Here is an 11,159-nt window from a genome sequence, read left to right as displayed (position 1 = left end):
GCACAACATTGGAACATTACCTGTGCCAAACTGATGCTTCCCTCTTATCGTCTTCAATTATTATCTTGTGATCTTACATTTCTATATGCTTTGCAACTCCGGAAAATACTATGTTAGCAATTTATATAATTTCTTAAAATGCAAAAAAGATACGAGATTCAAACAGAGATTGATTTTAATTGGAGAATCAATTATTTTAACGCAGCCCTAATTGCGAGCATGCGCCTTGTTCAGACAAAAAAATGTCTGGCTACATACTTGGTCAGTTGCTTGGTGTTTGAGTTGTGTTTCGTTAGAAATGGTTACGCAAGCTAGTCAAGCTTTTTGTTGTCAAAACGGTATGTCCTATGTCCTACCATGCTGTTGCATGTTTAAATGCCCTGCGATGCATTTGCACCGCTCCTGCCAGTGGGAGCTCTGGTGATTAACCGGTTAAAGTTTTTTTAAACTATAATAATAATAATAATAATAATAATAATACTGTTTATTGATCCCCAGTGGAGAAATTACAATTTACACTCTGTTTGTTAGAAATCACTACAGACAGGCCTGAAATACATACACACACACATGCTCAGGACCTATTCATGCACAAATGGAGAGATGTCAGAGTGAGTGGGCTGCCAGTGCTGGACCAGCGCCCTGAGCGGTTGGGGGGGGGGGGTACAGTGCCTTGCTCAAGAGCACCTGGCAGTGCCCAGGAGGTGAACTGGCATCTCTCCAGCTACCAATCTACACTCTGAACTATTTTACCGACCAGACAATTAATCTACAAAATAATTGGTAAATATACCTTAGCTGCAGCCCTACTGCTAACAAGCGCACCAAAAAAGTTGGAGAGCGTTTGTGAGACAATATCCATTTTTGAAACAAAAAAAATCTTGTGTTTGGTGGGATTTTACCGTGTCACTTCTCTTGTGTTTTTGTGACAAAATGTAGTTTGGAGACCAGATACATCCAATTGGTAAACTGCTTGTGAAAGATCTCATAGTACGTGACCCCAGCACCGGTTAGTTATGTACTATTAAAATCGACTCCAAGACTCCCAATTACAAGACAGCAAGTTGGGTAGTGCGAGTACAGCGATCCGACATCTTTGAAAGTGCTTAGCTTTACAGGTCATTGTAAAATGTACCAACACATTATGAGGAGATATATTTCTAGGGTACAAATCTGGTAAGGCACGAGTTGCAGCATTGCAAGTTTTGGAGCAGTAACTACAATGCAGATAAAACATGGTCCAGCTATGGCTAAATTTTATCCTCTTACTTACATGTATCAATTGTTACAAGAGTGTCATCTATGGGCTCCTCCTCATCTTCAGCAGGGGGCTGTGGTGTGCGGGATCTGTACAATATCAGCAGAATATGAAGTTAACAGCCTTTACTGACACTTTCTCTGACAAGAATTCATATAAATATGCCAGCCAACAACTGTACGTTTCCTTTATTGTACTACCAACTAGAAGCCTAACTCAGAATAACCCAATTTAAGGATCAGTATACCTTTTTTCCTCACGGTGCTCATAGTAGCCGTAGCTCCTGCTCTCTTCATGTGGTCTCTTGCGGCCATAGTTTCCACTTTTTTCAGCTTCCACTTTGACTTGCTCAGCTTGATTTGTGGCACCTTGCACGTCCGGATGTTCTGTCCCTTGACTATCCTGCTGTGGGTCTCCAGCAGCCTCAGGGTCATCTTCCATTTTGACCTCAACTTTGACTTCTAAAATGATGAACGAACAATGATTGTGAGCTACACATTCAGTGTTGTACAATACTGTACAATAAAGCTTTGTCAAAAAACAGCTTTGAAATAAATCACATTTTGAGATGCTCAGTTTTTGCTGACTATGTAGTAAAGAGACGTTCTTTACTTTACATTCTATAGTTGACTGTAGACCTCCCGGACAGTGTCATAAAAAATATGATAGTATAAAGCTCCCACACTATTTATCACGGAGCTACTGCATTCCCTTAGATTATGCAACTTCACCAAATAACTTGGGATATTTTGAGTTATCCCCACACATATTCCATATCAAGTTGTCAGAGCCATGTTTTTGCCTGTCTCATTTAGAACATGTTATAAGAGCACAAACATTGATCGAAAATGATCGCATTTTGAAGCCATTTTTTTCTGCCAGAGTTGGCCAATGTGTGTCTCGCTATCGTAGCGCCACACACATCGTCATAGTACACCTCACTCCTCTGGTTGTGAACGCTTCATGAGATAACAGTCAAATCAATGTCTATTTTGTAAAATCATTGAATGTCTCAGACACATTTGGAATTGACAACATTCCACAAAATGCAAATGTTGAAAACAGCTGAAAATCACCTTGTTTGTTTTCAACCTTCTCCTCTGGCTCTGGAACAGGCTTGGGCTCTTCCTTGGACATCACATCGGATTTCTGTATATCAACATCTGCTGTTAAGTCAGGCATGCTGTGACCCGAGTCGGAAGTTGGTTGACTCTCATAAGGCTCGCCTTCCACCTCCTCGTCCTCGTAGTAACCACCTGAATCACGACCCTCATCTTCCTCTTGAGGAACATCACCTTCGTCACCACCATCACCTTCACCTTCGTCATCACCATCGTCGTCACCTTCACCTTCCTCCTCAGCTACTTCTGCATCTAAAAAGGGGAGATGCAAAACATTTAGTTCTCAAGCTTGTAAGAACAGAAAAATATGATTTCAATGTACTCGAGGAACTTTTGTTTTTACAGTTGGTTCGGATAGGGTCAAATAACCTTCATCAACAAGTCAGTCCATTTAAATTTAAAAGATGGCTCAGTTGTATCTTTTCACAGCACCTATAGTTTGGTGGACTCGGGGGTGAAGTTGAAACATTGTTGCATTTTTCATTTCACTTCTGGTCTCAGAAATAATGGAGCAACACCAAATTCTTGGGTTTTCCGGGTTTGCTTGAGTGTTTCCAATATTTTAGAAGAAAGCGAACAATGAGCAGCTTACAGACAGACAGAGATGATGATTATGTGTTATGGATCTGAAAGTTATCATCCCTTAAAACATATACAAGTCCGTAAATTGTGTGCAAGGTTGAAATTGCAGGCTAGTAAATGCTCTGTTTTTGGTTCACTTCCTGTATTAGGGTCGTATCTGTTCAAGTTTTAAAGCGGACCCGAGTTTTTTTTGTTTGTTTTTTAAAAACGCACCAGAGTTTGGATGAGCTTTCACATCAGCCCAAACAAACCTCACTCTCCGACCAAACGCTCCAGGGTTAGTTTTAAATGGACCAAACAAGGTAGGTGTGAAAGTAGCCTTAGTAATAGCGACAGTAAAAACTTATTTCACACTATTATTATGGTTAAACTTTGCAATTAATCCACAGTTCGCATGCATTCCGAATCGTGAGTGTTGATCCGTACAGACCACAGATCAAATATGCTCTGTTACACCACTAATAGAGAGTGCACACAACTTCAAACCATGCATAAAATACAGTCCATCATTGATTTCATGAAGCTTAAATTTACGAACAAGATAGATCTGATGACAATTAAGTTCATACACTACACTTGCACTAGAAGTGGCTCACACTCTACTGTATATATCAGATCTGCAGTGCATACACCGTATTGATATCTCCATTCTGTATAGGTTTTAGAATTACTTGTACATTCACATGCTTACACTTATATCTGCACTGCTGCACATGCTCATACTATTCACACTGCATATATCCTATCTTATTCATCACACACTGTTCATACAGCTCTAACATTTATATCCAGCCCTTAGTGTTTATTCTACATTCTATATGTATTATAGAGGTGACTGTTTATTCTGTACAACAGTGTACATTATTCTGCACTTCGCTTTTTAAACTAATAAGATAATACTGCATTTCACAGTGTCAGTACTACGTCTCTACCATAACAAAGTTGCAATTTGCATTTTTACCATTTGCACCAATAAAAGGAAAATCTATATATTTGCATTGCCCTATTACCTTACTGTTGGCAATCGTCAAATAGCGGTGTGTTTACGTGTTTATGTACGTATGAGTATGCATTTGTTTACCTACACCTTTTCATATAAACACTTATATCCGTACATAGTTGTCCAATGTTTACAGTGTTCAGCTTTGCTGTCCTTGTTTTAAACCATATGTTAATTGATGTGTAGGTACTTTGAGAGCAACAAGCTGGAGTCAATTTCCTTGTATGGGTTCCCACATACTTGGCCACTGAAGAGGATTTTGATTCTAAAAGTTTAATCCATTAATAGGGCTTTACCTGGTTGCTCTTGGACATCCTCTCCATCTTCGTTGTCTTGCAAGTCCTGACCGTATACATCTTCCTGCTCCCCTTGCTCCGAGGCATCAGCCTGAGCGTCAGCCTCCTGAGCGGCTTTCAGCCTCTCCACCAGGTCTGCCTTGAGGCCTTTAGTGTCCAGGCCGCGGCGCTGGAGCTCCTCTTTTAGTTCGTTGACTTTCAGTTTCTTCACGTCAAAACTCATTGTGTCTCAGACGTGTGTTGTCTTTATTTGTTTGCTGACAAAAGGGGGTAAAGTAAAGCTTAACGTTACAACATTGCATCTAACTTTCAAACTGAAATGTGATGGCGGCAGTGTCTCAGTCAAACAGGCTACGTTAGCTGGTTAGCTAGCTAGGCTAGCTACTGTACAATTGTATCTGGTTCCACTTAATGTCTATAAACCGCGTAATCCCGGGTTTATAACCGCCTTTACTTATATAGTTTTTAAAATTGCAGAAATATCACCGGAATATTTGTTATTCGCTCCAGTTTGTCGCTAGGTGGCTAACGTTGGTAACCTTCTTAGCCTAGCGCTAGCTAACGTAACGTTACCGACAACCGATGCAGGACAAGTAACTTTAACTTTAAAACTATGCAAGTTGCAAGTGTTTCTCTAGTTTGTACGCAAGTCCTGCAGTCAATGCATACTTTGCTGAGTGTATAATATGGTTATGATTTCAAATAAAAACAAAATAAAGTTGAGGCCTACCTCCTCTCAGGCGAGTTGCGCGGGTCAGCGGTGATAAAAGATGAGTGTGTTGCTGCTGCCCTCTAAGGGTCGGAAACCTACAACCGGAAGTCAACAAGAGCAGCACATATTTGCAGGTATAATCTTCTACAGTTCAAACCCCGTGATGCACGTGTTGTGTCTACTAAACAACAATCTTTTTTTGTAAAAATGTGGGTGAAATTTAACAGCAAAATGTGAGGGAGATAATATCTTAGTTTGTGTGTATGTTACTCGTCGTCACGCACTTGGAACATTCCAAAGTACGAATGATGCGGTGTTTACGTTAAAAGAATCCTGGGTAGTGTAGTGTTATAAAACTACCCGCCTTATCACTTTGGCCTACAGGCCTACAGCCAACGTCCCAGTTCAACTCGGTTCAACTGGAACCAATGTTCGCAGTTTACTTAGGATGAAGTGTACAATTTACAAATATGTTCTCTGAAGTCTGGAGCATAAACTGGAGTGAGTAAAGTGGGGGTGATTTGATCTCAGTTCTTAATTTAAGATAATATACACCATAGACCCCTAACGGAGAAATTCGATTGTTGCAGCATGGCTACAACAAAAATAAATACGTTGGCCTAATAAACGAGTAGGCTATAAAGTAACATACATACATTATAAGAGGTAACCTTAAATAAACAAAAAAATTATAAATATATAAATATATATATATAGAAAGTATATGAGTATTTGGAGACAAAAAGACATTAAAGTGAGTGGTGCTGATAAAGTGACATGGTGTGATAAATAGCAGCAGAGTGAACAGGTCTGTGTAAATAGTGTAGCCTACTAATAGATATGATAGTGGTACTTAGTGTTTGCATTAATATAATAGAATATAACGAAAGAGTGCGTTATGATATAGTAAAGGATATGAGTCATGGTATAAAGTGAAGTGTAGTGATATAGTTTTGGTTTATTTCTGTGCCATGCCAAACATTTGGCCCATCCCATATGGGATTACAAGACACCACTATTTTACAGCCATCTGGTCTTGCATAAATCATGTGGAGAGATACATGAATAACAGAAAAATAAAAATTTAAATATATAAAATAAAAAACCAAAACAGTATATACAAACAGATATCTACAAATCATCTCACTAAAGAGCTTTTTTTTCTCTTCTCCCAGGCTATCTCAAGATAACATTTTATGTTTCACACATGAACAGCCATCTCAGTATTTGAGTATTATCCATATATATATAAAATAAATATCTGTTTTTATCTTACTAAACAAGGCATCACCCTGTTCACAATAAAAAGGACAGTAGAAAACAAAATGTAACTTTTTTTTTAATATAATTTAAACACATCGGACAGATCAGCTTTTCTTCTTCTACATTATACTGTATAAAGTATAGAATAACAATAGTAGGCTATAACATAATATATATTATAGTGCAACAATATAACATACCAGTAATATAGCCTACCCTATAGTATCAGTATAGTGCAGCAATTTTCAGTCAAGTTTGTATTCTCTAAACGTGTGTACATTGGTGAAAAGTTAGCCATTAAAAGTAAGGTATACTCAAGTACTGTAGTACAAATTCGGGGTATTGTACTTTACTTAAGCATTATAATCTGGTGCCACTTTCTACTTCTACTCCACTACAGAGGGAAGATATTATACCTTTTACTCCACTACAATTATTTGACAGCTTTAGTTACTTTACAAATTCAGATTTTTACAAGTGCAACTGAAACTATTAGTCGATTAATAGAAAATGAATGACAACTATTTTAAGTGTTTTGATAAAAGTTTCAGGCAAAAATGAAATGATGGTTCAAACATCTCAAATGTGAGGATTTGCTTTTCCTTTTAATTTAATTTTAATATTCTTTTATTATTTTGAGGTTTGGATTATTTATTGGACAAAACAAGCATTGTGAAGGTGTCACTTTGGGCTCTGGGAAATTGTGACTACACTTCTTACTGTTTTGTGAATTTCTACAAACCAAATAAGCTATCGATTAATGGAGAAAATAATTAGCAGATTAGTTCATAAGGAAAATAATCATTAGTTGCATTCGGATACAAAATAGTTACAAAATGAGCTACTCCTGAACTATTTACAGACACATCAATGTGACTAATAATTATCTAATGATATAATACATAATGGTGGTCACAGGGGACATTTTTCTGCATTGAGTACATTTATTTTTAATACTTATAAATGGTATCTTTTTCTGCAGGATCTTTACTTGTAACAGTGGATTTTTACAGTGCATATTAGTATGTTAACTTAAGTAAGTGATCTGAATTCTTCCTCCACCACTGCTTGTGTGTAAAGTGACTAAAATAATATTGACAGCAAACCATTTTATTTGACACCATCCTTTTACAGTTTACAATTTACAAGAACCATAAAAGTGATTTACAGTGTTTAAATACAACATGACATGTCCATGAAACTGTAGGGGGAGACACTCTTAAAATTATTCAATAATGTGTTAATTTGTTGTTGTGGCCTTCAATCAAGTGCACAAAATGTTGCAATATTATTATATAATCCAGTCACTCACAATCAGGGCATGAAATGATTCAGGAAAATCTGATAATATGGAACTCTTAAATATAAACAGAATGTAATATGCTGTTGTGCTGTTATAAAATATATTACCTTTAAGGGAGCCATTGCCTTTTATTGTAAATCTTTATATACAGCCATCTTTATAATGAACATGCAAAATCATCCACAGAAATACACTATGAATATCATAGCAATCCCCCTTTACAACTAGTTGCTCAAATCATGAGCTAATAATAGGACTCAAATCCACAGTTGATATGCTATATCTCCACCTTTTCCACCCAACTCAATTGGCTGGGGATGGTGTATGAAGCATGGTCATAATCAAGCTGTACATATTGCAGTACTATGTTGTGCACTCTTGTTCTTGTTCACACAGACCAACATATAGGGTCATGTCATTTAGCAAATAACCATTTTAATCACTTTTTAGTGGGAACAGGAAAGGACAGCAGTTGCCTGTTGATCTCTCTCAGCTGAGCATCTAGAGCCTCTGTGGTTAGGTTAGTTCTGCTAGTTCAGTCTGTAGGCTTGTGATGGTCTCGTTAAGCTCCTCTTCTTTGCGCCGAGAGTTAGCAGCCTGCCTGCTGTACTCCAGCACCATACATCCCCCACCAATGAGGAAGATGACTGCCTCTCCCAGCAACTCTGCACCCAGCTCTGCAGCCGTGTCCTCATTCAGTGGCTTAATGACGGAGCCCCGGAAGCCCATGATCCGCATCTTTGTTCTCATCTCAACCCAGTGGTAAACTGTGAGAACATAGAACAAACAGTGTACAGTTCCAGTTAGACTTATGATAGTTAGTTCCAGTTCCAGTTAGATATGATATCTTGGAGTATTTCACACTTGGACTTATGCTTCAAATGATCTCAAAGTGAACGGTTTGAAATACATGTGGGAATGCAAATAGATACATGCGTTTACATACTTTCTGTTTTGTTTTTTTACAGTTTGCGATGTACGCTTGACTTTGTAGGGAGCTTAGAGCACACTAATCCTCAAAAGCACAGTTTGTTGGCGTTAATTTAAATACGTCAGTGAACATTTTGCAGTCTGTACCAGAGGCCAAGCCTTTAACAACCACCACAAGATAAAATAAACCTTTATTGATCCCAAGCAGGGGAATTTGGTTGTTGCATGAGCATAAAGGATAGCATTACAGATGAGTAAATAAAGTCTATAACAACAAAAATAATCATAACAAAAAACAAAATAGAACTATACAAGAACATTGGAGACAAAAATTACAAGTTAAGTTGTAAAAATAGTAGAGTAAAAATCAGTAGTATTATAGTATAAAATGGTAAATTATAATATGGGCTATGAGATATAGTATAAGGTGAAAGGTAGTAACATACACCATAATATACAGTATAGTACAACTTCACACCCGAGTCTAACATAGGAAAGAATTGCTCTCCTTGTTTGGTTTCTCTTCGTTTCATTTTGTGTGAATAGTATACATGTTATAGTATAGTTAGAGCTAGCTAGCTATAGGCTAGACTGCTTTTGAGAGTTTTGCTAACGTTACAGTATAAATAAGTGTACTGTATACAGTTAGTATTTTGGCAGCTTTTAGTACGACTTACCGGTCAAATGTGTCTAAACAACAGAACACAGTGGCTTGTCAAAAATGTTGCCATATTCTGAACAGGATAGTGAGGCAAAAGCCATTCAGAGTGCTGTTTGTACTGACAGCAAAGCAAATGCTTTCATACAACCTGTTCAATGACACAGAAGGCCCGCCCTCATTGAGTTTGCCTGGCTGTTATTGGTCAACCAGATAAACCCATGGAAAATATTGGATAAGAGATCTTGACAACTACAATGTAATTGGTTCTCGCAGCCCTACTCGCTTTATCCTTCGTCTGGGTGTCTGACACGGCAATCTAGCGGTCACTGTTAGCCGTTAGCTCGGTTACTCACTCTGTGCCGGCGGCCCACAAATGTAAGCCTTAAAGAACTCGCTTCTCCGGGCTCCCGCTTTTATTCGGTTCGCTATAGGTTTGCTCATCTGCCTCACTCCGAGATAGAGGAGCTTGGCGATAGGGAAGGCACCGACAACCATCTTGGCGGAAACACTTTCCCAGCATAGGTTGGGGCCGCACGTAGAGGTGACGCGGTGACGTTAAAGGACGTCAGAAACCCGCCCACGTTTTTATGACGTCTGCAATACATAACGTTTTTGTATTTTTATTATCTTGGCAAAATTTCACATTCACAAAAGTTTATTTTATAATAGAAAAGCTTTATTTATTTATTTTATAAATGGAAGAAGACAGAAGCACTTTATCAGAATCAGAAATTCAAAATCAGAAAAAGGGTTTATTGCCATGGAAAGTCAACACTTGGTGGTTGGTGCATACATAAACAAACAAACATACTGAACATTAATATGAAATAAACAATACATTCAAACCACGTACATACAAAATATCTGTTTAACATAAGAAAAAAGAGGCTGAATAGATTGCAAAGTGTGGTGACTAGGGGCAAGTGGAGTTAAGAGTCAATGTCAGTGCACAGTGGGAGTCCGGTGAAGAGGGGATGAAACTGTTTTGTACCAGATGGTGATGGAGCAGCTGAGGATGGACTCAATGATGGCAGTGAAGAAGTTTACCATCATTGTCTTTGACAGGTTGAACTTCTTCAGCTGCCGCAGGAAGTACCGTAGCCTACATCCTCTGCTCGGCTTTTTTGATGAGGGATGTGATGTTCAGCTCCCACTTCAGGTCCTGGGAGATGACTAATCAATAATACCTCAGTAGGGAATTTCAATTTTTACTTTTTACTATTGTAACATTACACGTGCACAAACAGGAGAGACACACACACACACACACATATATATATATATATATATATATATATATATATATATATATATATATATATATATATATATATATATATGACAAGCTGTTTTAACATTTAATTGAACCACACTCCTATCTGTAATTACATTTTAGATATGCATAATAGCATTTTTCCTAGTCAAAATTATATTCTCACTAGTCAGAATGGTACAGTAATTAAAGATTTCCACAATAACATTCTTACTATTAGAAATCATAAGATATTTACAACTTTAATTGTAGCCTAATAGTCAAAACTACATTTAAGATATCTTTAAATACTTAAAGAACAAGTTATGTGGCTGTTTTAACAGCTAGACTGGATATTTTTTTGCAGATATCTGCAATTCATATCTTCCTAGTCAAAAGGAACAAATCAAGGGTGTGGGGTGGGTGAGCGTTGTTATTCTTGTTCACTTGTGTTTGTATGTTCTGTATGTTTAAAAATATAAACAAAACTAAAAATGTATCATAAAAAAAGGAACAATTCAGATATCCACAATGACATTCTTCCTATCCACAATGGTGATTTCAGAGAAGTTTACGTTCTAGGACAAAATGAGGTAACTTTTACCCTTCATGTGTATAGGGCTTTCAATTTCACGTATCCTAAATGTCATTCTTTTAGCCAAGGAAGGTTAAATTCAAGGGCAACTGACTTGTGTCTGTCATTCCCTAAGGTCATTCCAAAGACTTTCCCAGTTCCTGTTAAATTAATGCATGAAAGGGGACAGCGGCGACTACTGGCTTT

The 11,159-nt window shown here is 37.6% G+C and overlaps 2 protein-coding genes across 3 annotated transcripts in view; both read right to left on the bottom strand.

The window, feature by feature from the left end:
- Nucleotides 1-5,230, bottom strand: part of LOC114550228 (heterogeneous nuclear ribonucleoprotein U-like protein 1) — a 15,864-nt gene extending 10,634 nt beyond the window's left edge. For both annotated transcript variants that reach the window (XM_028570866.1, XM_028570874.1), the window contains exons 1-5: nucleotides 4,988-5,230; nucleotides 4,258-4,514; nucleotides 2,335-2,631; nucleotides 1,506-1,719; nucleotides 1,274-1,347 (exon numbers count right to left, since the gene is read on the bottom strand). In XM_028570866.1, coding sequence (XP_028426667.1) covers nucleotides 1,274-1,347; nucleotides 1,506-1,719; nucleotides 2,335-2,631; nucleotides 4,258-4,480 — 808 coding nt within the window. In that variant the 5' untranslated portion in view covers nucleotides 4,481-4,514; nucleotides 4,988-5,230. The remainder of the gene's footprint in view (nucleotides 1-1,273; nucleotides 1,348-1,505; nucleotides 1,720-2,334; nucleotides 2,632-4,257; nucleotides 4,515-4,987) is intronic.
- Nucleotides 5,231-7,326: 2,096 nt separating this feature from the next.
- Nucleotides 7,327-9,685, bottom strand: opa3 (outer mitochondrial membrane lipid metabolism regulator OPA3). Its single transcript, XM_028573902.1, is given in 3 exon segments — nucleotides 7,327-8,057; nucleotides 8,060-8,302; nucleotides 9,480-9,685. Coding segments are annotated over 3 exon segments (468 nt in total). The 5' UTR covers nucleotides 9,622-9,685; the 3' UTR covers nucleotides 7,327-7,974.
- Between the last annotated feature and the right edge of the window lie 1,474 nt (nucleotides 9,686-11,159).

The sequence above is a fragment of the Perca flavescens genome, chromosome 3 (genome assembly GCF_004354835.1).
Source record: "Perca flavescens isolate YP-PL-M2 chromosome 3, PFLA_1.0, whole genome shotgun sequence".
NCBI lineage: Eukaryota > Metazoa > Chordata > Actinopteri > Perciformes > Percidae > Perca > Perca flavescens.
Note: the sequence above shows the minus strand (reverse complement) of the source record. Positions and strands in the feature narration are given on the sequence as shown.